This window comes from Vidua macroura, chromosome 5 (genome assembly GCF_024509145.1).
Source record: "Vidua macroura isolate BioBank_ID:100142 chromosome 5, ASM2450914v1, whole genome shotgun sequence".
NCBI lineage: Eukaryota > Metazoa > Chordata > Aves > Passeriformes > Viduidae > Vidua > Vidua macroura.
Window position 1 is genome coordinate 72,057,123 of NC_071575.1, and position 21,249 is coordinate 72,078,371.

General features: G+C 52.6%; 1 protein-coding gene across 5 annotated transcripts; it reads right to left on the minus strand.

The window, feature by feature from the left end:
* Nucleotides 1–363: 363 nt before the first annotated feature.
* Nucleotides 364–20,293, minus strand: ASB13 (ankyrin repeat and SOCS box containing 13). Of its 5 annotated transcripts, none has more exons than XR_008437380.1 (7): nucleotides 20,188–20,293; nucleotides 16,421–16,608; nucleotides 12,619–12,769; nucleotides 10,804–10,938; nucleotides 8,525–8,716; nucleotides 2,567–4,553; nucleotides 364–2,442 (listed from the first exon to the last, which is right to left on the minus strand). XR_008437380.1 is itself a non-coding variant. In XM_053978999.1 (6 exons), the coding sequence occupies exons 1-6, from the start codon at nucleotides 20,228–20,230 to the stop codon at nucleotides 4,426–4,428; spliced, it is 837 nt and encodes a 278-aa protein (XP_053834974.1). In that variant the 5' UTR covers nucleotides 20,231–20,293; the 3' UTR covers nucleotides 364–4,425. The 5 variants fall into 5 exon arrangements, 1 of the variants encoding a protein (XP_053834974.1); XR_008437378.1 differs by having other exon boundaries at nucleotides 364–2,434; nucleotides 2,497–4,553; XR_008437377.1 differs by having other exon boundaries at nucleotides 2,484–4,553.
* Between the last annotated feature and the right edge of the window lie 956 nt (nucleotides 20,294–21,249).

A 21,249-nucleotide genomic window follows, 5' to 3' on the forward strand; every position in this document is an offset into this window, starting at 1 on the left:
CCATCCCATTCCAACCCCACCATCCCAGGCTGCTCCAGCCTTTCCTGGGACATTCCAGGGATGCAGGGGCAGCCCCAGCTGCTCTGGCAATTCCAGCCCAGCCAGGAATTCCCAATTCCCAAGATCCCATCCATCGCTGCCCTCTGGCAGTGGGAGCCATTCCCTGTGTCCTGTCCCTGCAGGCCTTGTCCCCAGTCCCTCTGCAGCTCTCCTGGAGCCCCTGGAATGTGCTGGAAGCTCTCCCCGGAGCCCTCTCCTCTCCAGGGAGCATTCCCAGCTTTCCCAGCCCTGGAATTCGGGATGAGGCTGCTGAAGGAAGAGGATTCCTGGGCACATCCCACACCAACAGCCGGACACGGGCGAGACTTTTCCAGAGTGAATTTTAATCAGGAATAACCTGAACCCTTCCCGAGCTTTGATCAGGAATGAATTCCAGGTGCCCAAATTCCCAGCACTGAAGAGTTCTTCCCCTTTCCAGCATTTCCCGAGCGCCTGAACCCAGGGAAAATCCGGGATCTCGGTTTCAGGGCACCACCAAAAGCTCAGGACCCATCTCAAAGTGAAGGAGTTTGGGTTTTTTTTTTTTTTTTTTTTTTTGGGATCCGAGGATTTTGTCCCTGGTGACGTGCAGGAGGGGTGGGAAAAGCCAAAGGATTCATCCAGTTCTCCAGAAATCCCAAGGAATTGGGATTGGATCCCTGCTGTGGGTTTGAGGGCTGGGTGGGAGTTGGGAAATGTCGATTTTGGGGTTAAAGCCACGACCTGGTGCTCCAGGGATTTTTCTCCCGACTCCCCAGATCCACCCAAAAATTTGGGATGGGCACCAGGAAGATCTGCAGGAGCGCCTGTGGGAAAGCTCAGGGAAATCCTCTGGATGTTTGGGTGGATTTATTCCCAAAGCCAGAGGTGGGACAGAATTCCAGCTCCCCATTCCAGAGGATCTGAGGGATGCAAAGCTCAGGAAAACTCCTGGGAATGTTTTCCCCTCACACCAAGACCCCCGAAGGTGCAAAGCAGGAATCCCAGTCTTGCTTTTGGTGGGAGTTGTCCCTTTCCCAGTTTTTCCAGGGATTTGGGAAGCTGCAGCACAAACCCTGCAGGGATTTCCCTCATCCAGGGGATCCAGGAGTGAAATTTTCCAGCTTCCCAAGGAATGGCTTCAATCCCACCTTGTTTTCCCAGGATAAACATCAAATTTTGGGAAAAGCTGCCAGGATCCAGCTCCCCTTCTCCAGCCCAAATTCCAGCCAGGAGAAATCCCAAAGATTTCCATGGATCTTGTTCCCAGCTGGAATTTTTTTTTTTATTTTGGATCACTCCCTGCCCTGCTGGATCCACAGGAAAGCCCCATGGAAGAGGAATTATCCGGAAATTTTTCAGCTGGGTTTGGAATTTGGGACGCCTGGGAAGGGGAGGATAAAGCCTGGTGGGATTTGGGATGGATCCAGGCCTGGATTTGGGAATAAAGGGTGAAGGGATTGTCCCAAAGTGACCCAAAAACCAACGAGGCCCAATCCAGGAGTTTATTCCCATTATTCCAAGGATTCAGCTGCTTCTGGCATTCCCAGAAATCCCAAAATCCTATAAATCCCCAGGAAAGACACCCCCCCTCCAGGCTCTGTGATCCAAGAGGGATTTGGGTCCTTGGATTCTCCGAGGTTTTCATCCCAATCCTTGACCCAGAGGAGATCCAGATGCTCCTAAAAATGCAAGGGAAGATCCCAAAAAATTCCAGCTGGGATCAAATAAACTGGGATTGGCTTGGAATTGGAATTAATGGGATAAATGGAATTATTCCCAGTGATTCATGGATCAGGAGAGGCCACAGCCCAAACGTCATTCCCAGTTTTCCAAGCTGGAATTCCAGGATGGTGCCTGAAGCTCTCCTGAATCCCAGCAGCAGGAATTCCTCCAATGGATTCAAAATAAAAACCCCCCAAACTTTGGGATTCCCCCAGAAAGGCTCCAGACTCGGGGGAAAATGAAGATGGAACCCACGGGATTTGGGGAATTTCCTCTTGGTTCTTCAAGGAATCTTTTTGCTTTTCCAAGGGAAACTTGGATTTTTTAATTCCATTATTGTACCCGTGTGGGGAGGGTTGGAAAAAAACACCTAAAAGGGGATTTGGGATCCCTAAAAAGGGATTTGGGATCCCTAAAAGCAAATTGGGAACCCTAAAAAGGGATCTGGGATCCTAAAACAGGATTTGGGAACCCTAAAAAGGGATCTTGGATCCTAAAATGGGATTTGGGAACCCTAAAAAGGGATTTGGGATCCCTAAAAGGGGATCTGGGAACCATAAAAAGGGATTTGGGATCCCTAAAGGCAAATTGGGAACCCTAAAAAGGGATCTGGGATCCCTAAAGGCAAATTGGGAACCCTAAAAAGGGATCTGGGATCCTAAAACGGGATTTGGGAACCCTAAAAAGGGATCTTGGATACTAAAATGGCATTTGGGATCCCTAAGAAGGGATTTGGGAACCCTAAAAGGGGACTTGGGATCCCTAAAAAGGGATGTGGGAACTCTAAAAAGGGACTTGGGATCCTCAGAAGGGATTTGGGAACCCTAAGAAGGGATTTGGGATCCCTAAACTATCCCACAAATCCTTTTTCCTGCCCTTCCCAGGGATGAATCCCACAAAAACAAAACCCCTCTGGGGCATCCCTGAGCTTCCCCAGTTCCACATTTCCGGGAATCCCAGCCCAAAACTCGGGATGAGAACAGCAGGGTTTGGGATTTCCAGGCTGAAAAGGGGAAGGGAGGAATAAATAAAATGAAAATTAAACTAAAAACCCCATAAAGTGCATTCAGCCCCAGCTCAGCATTCCCAGCCTGGATCCCCAGTGGATTCCAGGATTTCTGCAGGAATTTGTTCTCGTGGGGAAACTCTGGGATTTTCCAGGATTATTGGGGGGAAAATGGAAAACCTGGAAGGGGGATGAGAATCCCAGCTCAAACATCCAAGGACAAAGCCCCAGGTGCCCAAGGAATTCCAGGAATTCCAGCTGGGATTCAGGCCTGAAATCCCAATCCCAATCCCTGGAATCCCAATCCCAAACTGGCATTGGGAAAAGAGCTCCAAAGGGGGAAAATCAATCCCAAAATTCCCAAACTTCCAGGCAGAACCCAGCCCTGCTGCATCCCACGGGATCTCGAGGGAGGGGGAAATCAAATCTGGGATCAGGGAACGTCCTGGGATGTGGGAATGGGACTGGGAATGGGACTGGGAATGGGACTGGGAATGGGAATTTGAATGGGACTGGGAATGGGAATTTGAATGGGAATGGGATTGGGATTGGGAATTTGAATGGGAATGGAACTGGGAATGGGAATTTGAATGGGAATGGGATTGGGAATTTGAGTGGAAATGGGATTGGGAATTTGAATGGGAATGGGACTGGGACTGGGAATTTGAATGGGAATGGGACACAGCCAATCCCAGGCCTCTCCTCATTCCTGGTGTTGATCCAAAGCCTCTGGATGCTCCTGGAAAACCCGAAAAATTCCCAAAAATAAACGAGCTGCAAGTGCCTCTAATTAGCCCTGAGCTCGTTAATTTAGGGAATTCATTTAGGGAATTAATGAATTAACAGGGAATTAATTTGCCCCCAGCCGGGCTTGCAGCTGTCACCAGAGTTATTCCCAAAGGTGGGATCCCATCCAAACCCAAGGATTTGGGAATCCAAGGATTTTCCCTCCCAGTCCCTCTGCAGCCAGCAGGGAAAGGGGCCCTGGATCATTCCAGGCTGGATCATCCAAAAGGGGATGGATGATCCCTGCAGGGAAAAACGGGATAAAAACGGGAAAACTGGGATCAGAGGGGTCTCTGCAGGGAAAAATGGGATAAAAAACGGGATCAGAAATGGGATAAAACCAGGAAAAATGGGATCAGAGAGGTCTCTGCAGGGAAAAATGGGAAAAAAAAGGGAAAAATGGGATTGGAAATAGGTGCAGAGGGGTCTGTGCAGAGAAAAACAGGATGAAAATGGGATCAGAAATGGGAAAAATGGGGGAAAAAAATGGGATCAGAGGGGTCTCTGCAGGGAAAAATGGGATCAGGAATGGGAAAAAATGGGATAAAAATGGGATCAGAGGGGTCTCTGCAGGGAAAAATGGGATCAGAGCTGCTCCAGAGCAAGGAATTCCCAGCTGGGATGATTCCCACTCCCCGGTTATCCCATTTCCCTCCCCCCTGGCTGGATGCCACCGAGGAAATCCGGGAAAATCACCTAAAATTCCACCCGGGAAATTCCAAGAAAACTCACGGAAAAGAGGACAAATCCTGACAAATCCTATTTACAGCAGTGCCTGAAATTAAATTAAAGCGGGGTTTTTTTTTTTGGTGGGGGGGAGGTAGAAGAGAAGGAGAACTCCGGTCCTGTGGGGTTTTTCCCGGGAATCCCAGGAATTCCTCCTGGCTCTGTCAGTTGTAGGAGAGGTACTGGATGAGCCGGGGGGGGATTTCCAGCTTGGAGATCTTGTCCAGGCCGCGCTGGCCGGCCGCGCGCCGCACCGTCACCCGGCACAGCTGGGCCAGGCTCAGAGGGGTCTCTGCGGGGACAACGGCGTGGGAGCGGGTCAGGAACGGGAGAGAAACGGGACAGAAACGGGAGAAAAACGGGTCAGGAACGGGTCAGGAACGGGAGAGAAACGGGATAGAAACGGGAGAAAAACGGGTCAGGAACGGGAGAGAAACGGGATAGAAACGGGATAAAAACGGGTCAGGAACGGGAGAGAAACGGGAGAGAAACGGGAGAAAAACGGGTCAGGAACGGGAGAAAAACGGGATAGAAACGGGAGAAAAATGGGTCAGGAACGGGAGAAAAATGGGATAGAAACGGGAGAAAAACGGGTCAGGAACGGGAGAGAAACGGGTCAGGAACGGGAGAAAAATGGGATAGAAATGGGAGAAAAACGGGTCAGGAACGGGAGAGAAACGGGTCAGGAACGGGAGAAAAATGGGATAGAAATGGGAGAAAAACGGGTCAGGAACGGGAGAGAAACGGCAGCAGAAACAGGATAAAAATGGGTCAGGAACGGGTCAGGAACGGGAGAGAAACGGGATAGAAACGGGATAAAAATGGGTCAGGAACGGGAGAGAAACGGGATAGAAACGGGATAAAAATGGGTCAGGAATGGGTCAGGAACGGGAGAGAAACGGGTCAGGAACGGGAGAAAAACGGGAGAAAAATGGGAGAAAAACGGGTCAGGAACGGGAAAGAAACGGGTCAGGAACAGGAGAAAAATGGGATAGGAACGGGTCAGGAACGGGAGAAAAACGGGAGCAGGAACAGGAGAAAAACGGGTCAGGAACGGGAGCAGGAACGGGAGCAAAATGGGAGAAAAATGGGTCAGGAACGGGTCAGGAATGGGAGAGAAACGGGAGAAAAATGGGTCAGGAACAGGAGAGAAACGGGAGCAGAAACAGGTCAGGAACGGGAGAAAAATGGGAGAAAAACGGGAAAAAAACGGGTCAGGAACGGAAGAGAAACGGGAGAAAAACGGGTCAGGAACGGGAGAAAAACGGGTCAGGAACGGGAGAGAAATGGGAGAAAAACGGGTCAGGAACGGGAGAAAAACGGGTCAGGAACGGGAGAGAAATGGGAGAAAAACGGGTCAGGAACGGGAGAAAAACGGAAGCAGAAACGGGAGAGAAATGGGAGAAAAACGGGTCAGGAACGGGAGAAAAACGGAAGCAGGAACGGGAGAAAAACGGGAGAGAAATGGGTCAGGAACAGGAGAAAAACGGGAGAAAAACGGGTCAGGAACGGGAGAAAAACAGGTCAGGAACAGGAGAAAAACGGGAGAAAAACGGGAGAAAAACGGGTCAGGAACGGGTCAGGAATGGGTCAGGAACAGGAGAAAAACGGGTCAGGAACAGGAGAAAAATGGGATAGAAACGGGATAAAAATGAGTCAGGAACGGGAGAAAAATGGGATAAAATTGAGTCAGGAGCGGGAGAAAAACAGGATAAAAATGGGTCAGGAACGGGATAAAAACGGGATAAAAATGGGTCAGGAATGGAATAAAAACAGGAGCAGAAATGGGTCAGGAACGGGAGAAAAACAGGTCAGGAATGGGAGAGAAACGGGTCAGGAGCAGGAGAAAAACGGGTCAGGAACGGGAGAAAAATGGGATAGAAACGGGTCAGGAACGGGAGAAAAACGGGATAAAAATGAGTCAGGAAGGGGAGAAAAACGGGATAAAAACAGGTCAGGAAGTGGAGAAAAACAGGAGAAAAGCGGGTCAGGAATGGGAGAAAAAATGAGATAGAAATGGGATAAAAACGGGTCAGGAATGGGAGAGAAACAGGAGAAAAACGGGTCAGGAATGGGAGAGAAACGGGATAAAAACAGGTCAGGAACGGGAGAAAAACGGGAGCAGAAATGGGAGAAAAACGGGATAGAAACGGGTCAGGAACGGGAGAAAAACGGGATAGAAACGGGTCAGGAACGGGAGAAAAACGGGATAGAAACGGGATAGAAATGGGTCAGGAACAGGAGAAAAATGGGTCAGGAACGGGTCAGGAACGGGAGAAAAACGGGTCAGGAACGGGATAAAAATGGGATAAAAACGGGAGCAGAAACGGGATAAAAATGGGATCGGAAATGGATAAAGATGGGAAAACAGGTTCAGAAACGGGATAAAAATGGGATCATAAATGGGAAAATGGGATCAGAAACAGGATAAAAAGGGGAAAATACAGGATCAGAAACAGGATAAAAACGGGAAAACTGATCAAAAATGGGGAAAACGGATCAGAAACGGGGAAATGGGATCAGAAATGGGATAAAAATGGGAAAATGGGATCAGCAACAGGGAAATGGGATCAGAAATGGGAAAATGGGATCAGAAAAGGGATAAAAATGGGAAAATGGGATCAGAAGTGGGAAAATGGGATCAGAAAAGGGATAAAAATGGGAAAATGGGATCAAAAACGGAATCAGAGGGGGGCATCTGCAGGGAAAAGTGGGATCAGAAATGGGGAAAAATGGAATAAAAACAGGATCAGAGGGATCAGAGACAGGATCAGAAGGGTCTCTGCAGGGAAAAGCAGGATGAAAATGGGCAAAATGGGATCAAAAATGGGAAAAATGGGATAAAAACAGGAAAAAGGGGTAAAAACAGGATCAGAGGGGACACTGCAAGGAAAAATGGGATCAGAAATGGAATCAACCCGGATTATCCCAAAGTTCCTCCCAACCCAAAGAATTCCACAGATTCAGAGATCCCGAAATCCAGCTGGATCAGGAGATTTGACGGCCAAATTCCCAATAAAAAGGGGATTTGATGACCAAATTCCCAGGAAAACGGGGATTTGATGGCTGAATTCCCAATAAAAAGGGGATTTGATGACCAAATTCCCAATAAACAGGGGATTTGATGGCCAAACTCCCAGGAAAACGGGGATTTGATGGCCGAATTCCCAATAAGAAGGGGATTTGATGACTGAATTCCCATGACAAAGGGGATTTGGTGGCCAAACTCCCAGAAAAAGGGGATTTGATGGCCAAATTCCCAGGAAAACGGGGATTTGATGGCCGAATTCCCAATAAGAAGGGGATTTGATGACTGAATTCCCATGACAAAGGGGATTTGGTGGCCAAACTCACAGAAAAAGGGGATTTGATGTCTAAATTCCCAGGACAAAGGGGATTTGATGGCCAAATTCCCAATAAAAAGAGGATTTGATGACTGAATTCCCAGGACAAAGGGGATTTGAAGCCCAAATTCCCAATAAAAAGGGGATTTGATGACCAAACTCCCAATAAACAGGGGATTTGATGGCCGAATTCCCAGGAAAAGGGGATTTGAAGCCCAAACTCCCAGTACAAAGAGGATTTGGTGGCCAAACTCCCAGGAAAAGGGAATTTGAAGCCCAAATTCCCAATAAAAAGAGGATTTGAAGCCCAAACTCCCAGTACAAAGAGGATTTGGTGGCCAAATTCCCAGGACAAAAGGGATTTGAAGCCCAAATTCCCAATAAAAAGAGGATTTGAAGCCCAAACTCCCAGTACAAAGAGGATTTGGTGGCCAAACTCCCAGGAAAAGGGAATTTGAAGCCCAAATTCCCAATAAAAAGAGGATTTGAAGCCCAAACTCCCAGTACAAAGAGGATTTGGTGGCCAAACTCCCAGGAAAAGGGGATTTGAAGCCCAAACTCCCAGGAAAAGGGGATTTGAAGCCCAGACTCCCAGGAAAAGGGGATTTGAAGCCCAAACTCCCAGAAAAAGGGGATTTGAAGCCCAGACTCCCAGGAAAAGGGGATTTGAAGCCCAAACTTCCAGGGAAAGGGGATTTGAAGCCCAGACTCCCAGGAAAAGGGGATTTGAAGCCCAAACTCCCAGAAAAAGGGGATTTGAAGCCCAGACTCCCAGGAAAAGGGGATTTGAAGCCCAGACTCCCAGGAAAAGGGGATTTGAAGCCCAGACTCCCAGGAAAAGGGGATTTGAAGCCCAGACTCCCAGGAAAAGGGGATTTGAAGCCCAGACTCCCAGGAAAAGGGGATTTTCCGCACTCACTCTCGTAGAACTCGAAGCACTTGGCCGTGGGGCTGCTGCTCCAGGTGTAATCCGAGGGTTTCTTGCCCCGGTTGTCCCGGGCGTAGATGTTGCCCCCGAACTCCACCAGCAGCTCCACCAGGTCCACGTTCCTCACCTTGGCCGCGTGGTGCAGCGCCGTCTCGTGCAGCTTGGCGGCGTTCACGTTGGCTCCTGGCCGTGGCACGGGGAATTCCGGCGTGGGAAAGGGGGGAAATCCCGCCAGGAAAAGGGGATCCGGGCAGGGGAAAGGGGATTTGGTCAGGGGAAAGGAAATTCAGGCAGGGGAAAAGGGGATTTGGCCAGGGGAAAGGGGATTTGGCCAGAGAAAAGGGGATTTGGCCAGGGGAAAGGAAAGTCAGGCAGGGGAAAGGGGGTTTATCCAGGGAAAAGGAAATCCAGGCAGGGAAAAGGGGATTTATCTCAAGGAAAAGGGAATTTAACCAGGGAAAAGGGAATTCAGGCAGGGGAAAGGAAATCCAGGCATGGAAAAGGGAATCCAGGCAGGGAAAAGGGAATCCAGGCAGGGAAATGGGAATCCAGGCAGGGAAAAGGGGATTTATCTCAAGGAAAAGGGAATTTAACCAGGGAAAAGGGAATCGGGCCAGGGAAAAGGGGATTTGGCCAGGGAAAAGGAAATTCAGCCAGGGAAAAGGGGATTTATCCAGGGAAAAGGGGATTTATCCAGGGAAAAGGAAACCCAGGCAGGGGAAAGGGGATTTGGCCAGGGGAAAGGGAATTTATCCAGAGAAAAGGGGATTTACCCAGAGAAAAGGAAATTCAGGCAGGGAAAAGGGGATTTATCCAGGGAAAAGGAAATCCAGGCAGGGGAAAGGGGATTTGGCCAGGGGAAAGGGGATTTATCCAGAGAAAAGGGGATTTGGCCAGGGGAAAGGAAAGTCAGGCAGGGAAAAGGGGATTTGGCCAGGGAAAAGGAAATCCAGGCATGGAAAAGGAAATCCAGGCAAGGGAAAGGAAATTCATGCAGGGGAAAGGGGATTTACCCAGGGAAAAAGGGATTTAGCCAGTGAAAAGGAAATCCAGGCAGGGAAAAGGGGATTTATCGCAAGGAAAAGGGAATTAAACCAGGGAAAAGGGAATCCAGCCAGGGAAGAGGGGATTTGGCCAGGGAAAAGGGGATCCAGACAGGGAAATGGGGATTTATCCAGGGAAAAAGGAATCCAGGCATGGAAAAGGAAATCCAGGCAGGGGAAAGGGAATTTAGCCAGGGAAAAGGGGATTTGGCCAGGGAAAAGGCTATCCAGGCAAGAAAAGGGAATTTATTCAGGGAAAAGGAAATCCAGGTGGGAAAAGGGAATCCTGGCAGAGAAAAGGGAATCTGACCAGGGAAAAGGGGGATTTAGCCAGGGGAAAAGCAATCACAAATGGGATCGGGAATGGGATCAGGAATGGGACCGAGGGGTCTGTGCAGGGAAAAGCGGGATCAGGAATGGGATCGGGAATGGGATCGGGAACGGGATCAGGAATGGGACCGAGGGGTCTGTGCAGGGAAAAGCAGGATCAGGAATGGGATCAGGAATGGGATCAGGAACAGGATCAGGAACGGGATCAGGAATGGGATCAGGAACGGGACCGAGGGGTCTGTGCAGGGAAAAGCAGGATCAGGAATGGGATCAGGAACGGGATCAGGAACAGGATCAGGAACGGGATCAGGAATGGGATCAGGAACGGGATCAGGAATGGGATCAGGAACAGGACCGAGGGGTCTGTGCAGGGAAAAGCAGGATCAGGAATGGGATCAGGAATGGGATCAGGAACAGGACCGAGGGGTCTGTGCAGGGAAAAGCAGGATCAGGAACGGGATCAGGAATGGGATCAGGAATGGGATCGGGAACGGGACCGAGGGGTCTGTGCAGGGAAAAGCAGGATCAGGAATGGGATCAGGAATGGGATCAGGAACGGGATCAGGAATGGGACCGAGGGGTCTGTGCAGGGAAAAGCGGGATCAGGAATGGGATCGGGAATGGGATCGGGAATGGGATCAGGAATGGGACCAAGGGGTCTGTGCAGGGAAAAGCAGGATCAGGAATGGGATCAGGAATGGGATCAGGAATGGGATCGGGAACGGGACCGAGGGGTCTGTGCAGGGAAAAGCAGGATCAGGAATGGGATCAGGAATGGGATCAGGAATGGGATCAGGAATGGGATCAGGAATGGGACCGAGGGGTCTGTGCAGGAAGCCGTTTCCCAGCGTGATTCCCGAGCCTCTCCCAGGCGGATCCGAGGCGGGAGGGCCGTACCTGCCTGGAGGAGCAGCTTGGCACAGTCCAGGTGCTCCCGGGCACAGGCCACGTGCAGGGGGGTCCCGAAGTGGCAGTCGTGAGCCTCCAGGTTGGCACCCACCTCGATCAGGAGCTGCACGCACTCCGGGCTGCCTGGGCACAGGGAAACCGGGAAAATCCCACTGGAGTCCGGGAATCCCCGCTGAAAACTGGGAAATCCCAACCCAGCAGGGTGGAGTTCCCACTGAAAACCAGGGAAATCCCACTGGAATCCGGAAATTCCCGCTGAAAACCAGGGAAATCCCGCTGAAATCTGGGAAATCCCAACCCAGCGGGGTGGAGTTCCCACTGAAAACCAGGGAAATCCCACTGAAAACTGGGAAATCCCAACCCAGCGGGGTGGAGTTCCCACTGAAAACCAGGGAAATCCCGCTGGAATCCAGGAATTCCCGCTGAAAACCAGGGAAATCCCGCTGAAAACTGGGAAATCCCAACCCACTGGGATGGAATTCCCAGTGAAAACCAGGGAAATCCCACTGGAATCCAGGAATTCCCGCTGAAAACTGGGAAATCCCAGCCCACTGGGATGGAATTCCCAGTGAAAACCAGGGAAATCCCACTGAAATCTGGGAAATCCCAACCCAGCAGGGTGGAATTCCCAGTGAAAACCAGGGAAATGCCACTGAAATCTGTGAATTCCTGCTGAAAACTGGGAAATCTCAACCCACTGGGATGGAATTCCCAGTGAAAACCAGGGAAATCCCACTGAAATCTGTGAATTCCTGCTGAAAACTGGGAAATCCCAACCCACTGGGATGGAATTCCCAGTGAAAATCAGGGAAATCCCACTGAAATCTGGGAATTCCTGCTGAAAACTGGGAAATCTCAACCCACTGGGATGGAATTCCCAGTGAAAACCAGGGAAATCCCACTGAAATCTGGGAATTCCCGCTGAAAACTGGGAAATCCAACCGAAAACCAAGAATTTGCGCGCCGCCATGATGGAATTCCCGGTGAAAACCAGGAATTCCTGCTCTGCTGGGAAAAACGGGACCAGAAATGGGATCAGGAATGGGATCAGGAATGGCCCTGGAATTAATTAACCTTGAAATGACCCTGGAATGGCCCCGGAATTGCCCTGGAATGAATGTCCCTGGAATTGCCCGGGAATTGCCCCAGAAATGCCGTGGAATGGCCCTGGAAATGCCCTGGAACAACCCCGGAATTGCTCTGGAATTGCCCTGGAATGACCCTAGAATGGCCCTGGAACACATGTCCCTGGAATAACCCTGGAATTACCCTGGAACTACCCGGGAATGGCCCTGGAAATGCCCTGGAACTACCCTGAAATGGCCCTGGAATTGGTCTGGAATTGCCCTGGAATGAATGGCCCTGGAATTGCCCTGGAATTGCCCTGGAACAACCCTGCAATGGCCCCGGAATTGCTCTGGAATGACCCTGGAACAGCCCTGGAATTGCTCTGGAATTGTCCTGCAATGACCCTGGAATGGCCCTGGAATTGCTCTGGAATTGCCCTGGAATTAATGTCCCCAGAAATGCCCTGGAATGGTCCTGGAAATGCTCTGGAATGGTTCTGGAATTACCCTGGAATGACCCCAGAATTGCCCCGGAATGGCCCTGGAATTGCTCTGGAACAGCCCTGGAACGGCCCTGGAAATGCTCTGGAATTGCCCTGCAATGACCCTGCAATGACCCTGGAATGGCCCTGGAACGGCCCTGGAACGGCCCTGGAATTGCCCTGGAACTGCTCTGGAATTGCCCTGGAATGCATGTCCCCGGAATGTCCCCGGAATGAACGCCCCTGGGACTCACCGCTCATGCAGGCCTCGTGCAGGGGCGAGGCCGTGTACAGGGGCGGGTTGACCTTGGCTCCGTGCGACAGCAGCACCCGCACGCACTCCACGCTGCCCGAGGCGCAGGCGTCGCACAGCGGCGTGCTGCCGTCGATGTTCCGCGCGTCCACCTAGGCACCGCCCGCAGCGGGACAGCGGGGACAGCGGGGAAAAGCAGGGAGAGCAGGGAGAGCAGGGGAGAGCAGGGAAAAGCAGGGGAGAGCAGGGAAAAGCAGGGGAGAGCGGGGAAAAGCAGGGGAAAAGTAGGGGAGAGCAGGGAGAGCGGGGAGAGCAGGGAGAGCGGGGAGAGCGGGGGAAAAGTAGGGAAAAGTAGGGAAAAGTAGGGGAGAGCAGGGAGAGCGGGGGAAAAGTAGGGAAAAGTAGGGAAAAGTAGGGGAGAGCAGGGAGAGCAGGGAGAGCGGGGGAAAAGTAGGGAAAAGTAGGGAAAAGCAGGGGAAAAGTAGGGAAAAGTAGGGGAGAGCAGGGAGAGCGAGGAGAGCAGGGAGAGCGGGGAGAGCAGGGAGAGCGGGGGAAAAGTAGGGAAAAGTAGGGAAAAGCAGGGGAAAAGTAGGGGAAAAGTAGGGGAGAGCAGGGGAAAAGTAGGGGAGAGCAGGGGAGAGCAGGGGAGAGCAGGAGAGAGCAGGGGAGAGTGGGGGAAAAGCAGGGAAAAAGCAGGGAAAAGCAGGGGAGAGCAGGGGAAAAGTAGGGAAAAGTAGGGGAGAGCAGAGAGAGCGGGGAGAGGAGGGGAAAAGTAGGGGAGAGCAGGGGAGAGTAGGGGAAAAGTAGGGGAAAAACAGGGAAAAGCAGGGGAAAAGTAGGGAAAAGCAGGGGAAAAGGATGTTAAAAGCAGGGTAAAAGTAGGGAAAAGCAGGGAAAAGCAGGGGAAAAGTAGGAGAGAGCAGGGGAAAAGCAGGGGAAAAGCAGGGGAAAGCAGGGAAAAAGCAGGGGAAAAGTAGGGGAAAAGTAGGGGAAAGCAGGGAAAAAGCAGGGGGAAAGTAGGGGAAAAGTAGGGGAAAGCAGGGGAAAAGTAGGGGAAAAGCAGGGAAAAGTAGGGAAAAAGTAGGGGAGAGCAGGGGAAAAGTAGGGGAGAGCAGGGGAAAAGTAGGGAAAAAACAGGGAAAAGCAGGAGAAAAGTAGGGAAAAACAGGGAAAAGCAGGGGGAAAGTAGGGAAAAGCAGGGTAAAAGTAAGGTAAAAGTAGGGGAAAAGTAGGGAAAAGCAAGGAAAAGGACGTTAAAAGCAGGGGAGAGCAGGGGAGAGCAGGGAAAAAACAGGCAAAACCAGGGGAAAAGTAGGGGAGAGGAGGGGAAAAGTAGGGAAAAAAAACAGGGAAAAGCAGGGGGAAAGTAGGGAAAAGCAGGGGAAAAGCAGGGGAGAGCAGGGGAAAAGTAGGGGAAAAGCAGGGGAAAAGCAGGGAAAAAACAGGGAAAAGCAGGGGAAAGCAAGGAAAGAGACGTTAAAAGTAGGTTAAAAGCAGCGAAAAACGTTAAAAGCAGGGTAAAAGTAGGGAAAAGCAGGGAGAAGTAGGGAAAAGCAGGGGAAAAGTAGGGAAAAAGCAGGGTAAAAAGTAGGGGAAAAGTAGAGAGAAAGAAGAGGAAAAGCAGGGAAAAGCAGGGAAGAGCAGGGAAAAGCAGGGGAAAAGTAGGGGAAAAGAAGGGAAAAGCAGGGGAAAGCAGGGAAAAAGCAGGGGAAAAGTAGGGGAAAAGCAGGGAAAAGCAGAGGAAAAGCAGGGAAAAGCAGGAAAAAGCAGGGGAAAAGTAGGGGAAAAGCAGGGAAAAGCAGAGGAAAAGCAGGGAAAAGCAGGAAAAAGCAGGGGAAAAGTAGGGAAAAGCATGGAAAAGGACGTTAAAAGCAGGTTAAAAGCAGCGAAAAGCAGGGTAAAAGTAGGGAAAAGCAGGGAAAAACAGGGAAAAGCAGGGTAAAAGTAGGGAAAAGCAGGGAAAAACAGGGAAAAGCAGGGGAAAAGTAGGGAAAAGCAGGGGTTAGCGGGGAAAGAGACGTTGAAAGTATGGAAAAGCAGGTTAAAAGTAGGGAGAAGCAGGGAAAAGAAGGTTAAAAGCAGGGAAAAGCAGGTTAAAAGTAGGGAAAAGAAGGTTAAAAGCGGGTTAAAAGCAGGTTAAAAGCAGGAAAAAGCAGGTTAAAAGTAGGGAAAAGCATGGAAAAGTTGGGAAAAGCAGGTTAAAAGCAGAGAAAAGCAGGTTTAAAACCAGGGAAAATCTCAGCTGGGATCATGGGATCATGGAATTGTGAAGGTTGGGAGTGATTTGGAAGGGGGTGGAGGTCGGAATGGTAAAGGCAGCACTGATCGATCCCCAAGTGGCACATCCACAGGGAAAAGTCAGGGATAGAGAAACCTGGGAATGGCACCTGATCCATTGGGGGAAATTCAGGAAACCAGAAACTTGGGAATGGCACTGAGTGAATGAGAAATTTGGGAATGGCACTGAATCCCTTGGGGAAAAATTCAGGAAACCAGAAACTTGGGAATGGCACTGAGGGAATGAGAAATTTGGGAATGGCACTGAGGGAAGGAGAAATTTGGGAATGGCACCTGATCCATTGGGAAAAATTCAGGAAACCAGAAACTTGGGAATGGCACAGAGGGAATGAGAAATTTGGGAATGGCACTGAGGGAAGGAGAAATTTGGGAATGGCACCAGATCCATTGGGAAAAACTCCAGGGATGGGATCAGACAGCACGGATGGCCCAGGACTGGAAGATCCAGAGGGGATGGATGATCCCTGCCCTCAAACCCCTGGGAATTCCCAGCCTGCCCTGGAGAATTCCCACCCTTTCAGCACGGAATTCAACCAGGCACTCCTGCAGCTCCCAAAATCAGCTCCCAACCCAAGGAATGCTGAGTTTTCCCTGCTGGCTCTGCACAAGCCATCCTCCAAGGAATGATGGAATTCCTTGGAATTCTGCTGATCCGCTGCTCCCTCCTCCTTCTCCTGGGCAGGGTGATGGGAGCCAGGGAATCGTTTGGGTTGGGAAAGATTTCTAGGATGGAATCCAACCATTCCCAGCCCTGCCAAGGCCACCCGTGTCCCCAAGTGCCACATCCACAGGGCTTTGAATCCCCCCAAGGAATGGGGGCTCCATCCCTGTGCCAGGGCTGCACAGCCCTTTCCAGGGAGGAATTTTTTCCCCAAATCCCCCCAGACCCTCCCCTGGCCCAGCCCGAGGCCGTTCCCTCTCCTCCTGTCCCTGTTCCCTGGAGCACAGCCCGACCCCCCCGGCTGTCCCCTCCTGCCAGGGACTTGTGCAGAGCCACAAGGTCCCCCCTGAGCCTCCTTTGCTCCAGGCTCAGCCCCTTCCCAGCTCCCTCAGCCTCTCCAGACCCTTCCCAGGAGCCGGGATGGCCCCAGAATTGCTCTGGAATAACCCTGGAATAACCCTGGAATTGCCCTGAAATAACCCTGGAATAACCCTGGAATAACCCTGGAATTGCCCTGGAATAGCCCTGGAATTGCCCTGAAATAACCCTGGAATAACCCTGGAATTGCCCTGGAATAACCCTGGAATAACCCTGGAATAGCCCTGAAATAACCCTGGAATAGCCCTGAAATAACCCTGGAATGACCCCGGACATTCCCTCCCCTGGAGTTTCTCCAGCCCCTCCAGAACCCTTCTGGGACTGCAGACCCAAAACCAGGACAAGCCCACGCAGAGCCTCTGTCCCCCCTTTCACCTCTAGAGCTGGGGTGACCCAGACCCCCCAAAGTAGGCTCCCCCAGTCCCATCCAGGCGAATTCCCAACCGGATCCGAGCGGGACGCGCACCTGGGCGCCCGCGTCCAGCAGCAGTTTGACACACTGGGTCTGTCCCCTGAGGCTGGCCTCGTGCAGGGGCGTGATGGAGTCGTAGGTGACGGCGTTGACGCAGGCGCCGCTCTCGATCAGCTGCTGCAGCTGCAGGATCTCCCCTCTCCGGGCAGCCTCGTGCACCGGCGTCCTGTCGGCCCAGAAACCTGGGAAAGACGGGGAGGGGAAAAATCAGCAAGTTCGTCAGTAAAATCGTGGGTGTGGGGGGGGAAAAAAAAACAAAAAAAGGGTGTTTGGCATGCCACGGGATGGAATTTCTGGCTGGGAGGGCGGGGAGGAGCTGGGATGGAATTCACAGAGGAGGTGTGGTTGTGCCGTGATGCTGTCGAGCAGGACGGGAACAGAGAACTCAAGAGAAGGCAAAGAAAATGAGTTCTCTCTTTATTTCTATCTATAGAGAACATTGAGAAGACTGATTTCATTGGTCTTACAGTAAAAACATCCCACACCATTGGTGGGCAGTGAATGATGCACAGCAGCAGAACATATCTATAAACAATGTGAATAACAAGGTAGATTACAGAATTATTTACATTTTTCCCAACTGTTTCTTAGGCTTTTGCCTGGTTAGAAAAGCTTTCTATTTCTCTCTGACTGAGCTGAGAACATCCACAGTCCCGTCCTTGGAATTGTCCCAGGCCGGGCTTGGAGCAACCTGGGATGGTGGAAGGTGATGGAAAACGAGGTGGGTTTCCAACCCCTTCCAGCCCAAATTGTTCCATGGAGATCTGGATTCCTGGAGGAGCATGGAAGGAGTTGGGATCAAGGGGAAAACTCAGCCCAACTCAAAAAAATCCTTTCCCAAACTCTGGGTTGCTGGAGAAACAAGGAAAGCTGGGATCATGGAAAAAGTCAGCCCAACTCAAAAATCCCATCCCAAACTCTGGATTCCTGCAGGAACATGGGCGGGATAAAAGGAGAGCTGGGATCAAGGAAAAACTCAACCCAACTCAAAAATCCCTCTGGATTCCTGGAGGAACATGGGCTGGCTGCAAGGAGAAAGAGCTGGGATCAATGGGAAAACTCAGCCCAACTCAAAAATCTCTTCCCAAACTCTGGGTTCCTGCAGGAACATGGAAATGAGCTGGGATCAAGGGAAGACTCAGCCCACCTCAATAAATCCCTTCCCAAACTCTGGATTCCTAAAGAAACATGGAAAAAGAGCTGGGATCATGGAAAAACTCAGCCCAACTCAAAAATGTCTTCCCAAACTTTGGATTCCTGGAGGAGCATGGAAATGAGCTGGGATCAAGGGAAGACTCAGCCCACCTCAATAAATCCCTTCCCAAACTCTGGATTCCTAAAGGAACATGGAAAAAGAGCTGGGATAAAGGAAAAAGCCTAACTCCAAAAATCCCTTCCCAAACTCTGGATTCCTGCAGGTACATGGAAAAAGAGCTGGGATCGTGGAAAAACTCGGCCCACCTCCAAAAATCCTTTCCCAACCTCTGGGTTCCTAGAAGAACATGGAAAAAGAGCTGGGATTAAGGAAAAAGTCAGCCCACCTACAAAAATCCCTTCCCCAAAAGTCCACGGAGCTTGGAAAGAGAAGTTCCCACCTTCAGCACCTTTGCCCAGCACCCAGCACGGGGCAATTCTGGCTCAGGTGGCACCGTGAGGTGACAATGTCACCTCCTCGCGGGTGGGCTTTGCTGTGGAGGTGGCCCTGAGTAAAAACAGCTCTGTGTGTTAATGCAGCCTCTCCATAAATCAAAAAAAAAAAAAAAAAAAAAGAGGGAATTCTGAGTCCCAACATTTTCACAAGGAATTTTTCCCTTGGTTTGGGAGATCCTCATTCCTTTGCCAGTATCCCTGGGCAGGGTGGTTTTCCTTGCCTGGAGCTCCTCGTGGATTTTATGTCGGGAAAGCAAATCCAAATGAGGATGGAGAGCTGCAGAGGGACTGGGGACAAGGCCTGCAGGGACAGGACACAGGGAATGGCTCCCACTGCCAGAGGGCAGGGACGGATGGGATCTTGGGAATTGGGAATTCCTGGCTGGGCTGGAATTGCCAGAGCAGCTGGGGCTGCCCCTGCATCCCTGGAATGTCCCAGGAAGGATTGGAGCAGCCTGGGATAGGGGAGGTGTCCCTGGAATGAGCTTTGAGGTCCCTTCCCACCCAAACTGGTCCAGGATTCTGGGATTTGGGACACTAAGGATCCATCCCAAGAGATTTTTATGGAAAATGAAGATAGAAAAGAGAGGAAAAGGGAAGGGAGACCCTTCATGGTTTCCTGAGATTCCAAGTGAAGCCCCTGGGTCCATGAATGAATTGGAGAGGAGATGGATCCAATCCCAGGCTGGGAGAGCTGGGAATGTTCTCCTGGAGAAGGGAAGGATCCAGGGAGAGCTTCCAGCACATTCCAGGCCCTAAAGGGGCTCCAGGAGAGCTGCAGAGGGACTGGGGACAAGGCCTGCAGGGACAGGACACAGGGAATGGCTCCCACTGCCAGAGGGCAGGGATGGATGGGATCTTGGGAATTGGGAATTCCTGGCTGGGCTGGAATTGCCAGAGCAGCTGGGGCTGCCCCTGCATCCCTGGAATGTCCCAGGAAGGATTGGAGCAGCCTGGGATAGGGGAGGTGTCCCTGGAATGAGCTTTGAGGTCCCTTCCCACCCAAACTGGTCCAGGATTCTGGGATTTGGGACACTAAGGATCCATCCCAAGAGATTTTTATGGAAAATGAAGATAGAAAAGAGAGGAAAAGGGAAGGGAGACCCTTCATGGTTTCCTGAGATTCCAAGTGAAGCCCCTGGGTCCATGAATGAATTGGAGAGGAGATGGATCCAATCCCAGGCTGGGAGAGCTGGGAATGTTCTCCTGGAGAAGGGAAGGATCCAGGGAGAGCTTCCAGCACATTCCAGGCCCTAAAGGGGCTCCAGGAGAGCTGCAGAGGGACTGGGGACAAGGCCTGCAGGGACAGGACACAGGGAATGGCTCCCACTGCCAGAGGGCAGCGATGGATGGGATCTTGGGAATTGGGAATTCCTGGCTGGGCTGGAATTGCCAGAGCAGCTGGGGCTGCCCCTGCATCCCTGGAATGTCCAAGGCCAGGTTGGGCAGGGCTTGGAGCAGCCTGGGACAGTGGGAGGTGTCCTTGCCCCGGGAATTGGGACACGAGCCCCGGGAGCAGCCGCTGGCCCGGCCGGGATTTGGGCACCCGCGGCTCCGAGGTGGGAAGATCCCGATCCTACAGCCCCGCACGCGGGGATTTAGGGAGGAGCACGGATCGTTCCCCGGGAATTAGGGAGGAGCAAGGATCGCTCCCGGTGTCCCGACGCTGTCCCCAGCGCATCCTCTTATCCCTTTCCTTGCGAAAGGCCCCGCGCTCCCTAAAACCGTCCCGCAGCCCCCCAAATCCCATCCTTTAACCCCCAAACCACTCTTTAACCCCCAAAGTCACACTTCAAACCCCAAAACCGTCCTGCAGCCCCCAAATCCCATCCTTTAACCCCCAAACCGCTCTTTAACCCCCAAAGTCACACTTCAAACCCCAAACCCATCCTTAAACCTCCGGACCAGTCTGTAACAGCCCAACCCACGCTCTAACCACCTAAGCCGCGCCGCGAGCCCCAAATCTCCCTGCGAGCCCCAAAGGCCATCCCGCAACCCCCCCAAACCCGCCGCTCCGCGCAGCCCCCGTCTGTTCCCGGCGCGGCTCCGCTTCCCGGCTCCTTCCCCAGCTGTCCCCCGAGGTGTCCCCAGCCCGGCCGGTGCCCACGTACTGATGTCGCCCCGCAGGGAGCCGCTGCCGCCGGGGCTCTCCATGGCCCGGCCCCGCGGAGCCGCCGCTGCGGCCTCGTCCCGCTGCCGGGGCCTCCCGGGGCTGGCCGGGCCCGCCGCGGAGCACGCCGGGAGTTGTAGTGCGGGGACGGGCCGCGCTGCGGGCACCCGCGTGGGGAACGGGGCACTGGGGGGACTGGGATGGGGAATGGGGGGACTGGGGGGACTGGGATGGGGGACAGGGGTAACTGGGGACTGGGATGGGGGGAACGGGGTGTACTGGGGGGCTGGGATGGGGAACGGGGAGACTGGGGGGACTGGGATGGGGGGAATGGGGTGTACTGGGGGGACTGGGATGGGGAACGGGGGGACTGGGATGGGGGAAAGGGGAACTGGGGGTACTGGGATGGGGGACAGGGGTATCTGGGAGGGGGGACAGGGCGACTGGGATGGGGAATGGGGGGACTGGGGGGACTGGGATGGGGAACGGGGGGACTGGGGTGGGGTCGGGGGGACTGGGATGGGGGACAGGGGAACTGGGGGGGACTGGGATGGGGAACGGGGAGTGGGATGGGGGGACGGGGGTGACTGGGAGCACTGGGATGGGGAACAGGGGGACCAGGGGGACTGGGGACACTGGTGGGTGGGGGGAGGGGGTACTGGGAGCACTGGGGTGGGGTGTGAAGGTTACTGGGAGCACTGGGATGGGGTGCAGGGGTTACTGGGAGCACTGGGGTGGTGCAGGGGTTACTGGGAGCACTGGGGTGGGGTGTGAGGGTTACTGGGAGCACTGGGATGGGTGCAGGGGTTACTGGGAGCACTGGGGTGGGTGCAGGGGTTACTGGGAGCACTGGGGTGGGGTGCAGGGGTTACTGGGAGCACTGGGGTGGGGTGTGAGGGTTACTGGGAGCACTGGGATGGTGCAGGGGTTACTGGGAGCACTGGGATGGGGTGCAGGGGTTACTGGGATGGGGTGCAGGGGTTACTGGGAGCACTGGGGTGGGGTGCAGGGGTTACTGGGATGGGGTGCAGGGGTTACTGGGAGCACTGGGGTGGGGTGCAGG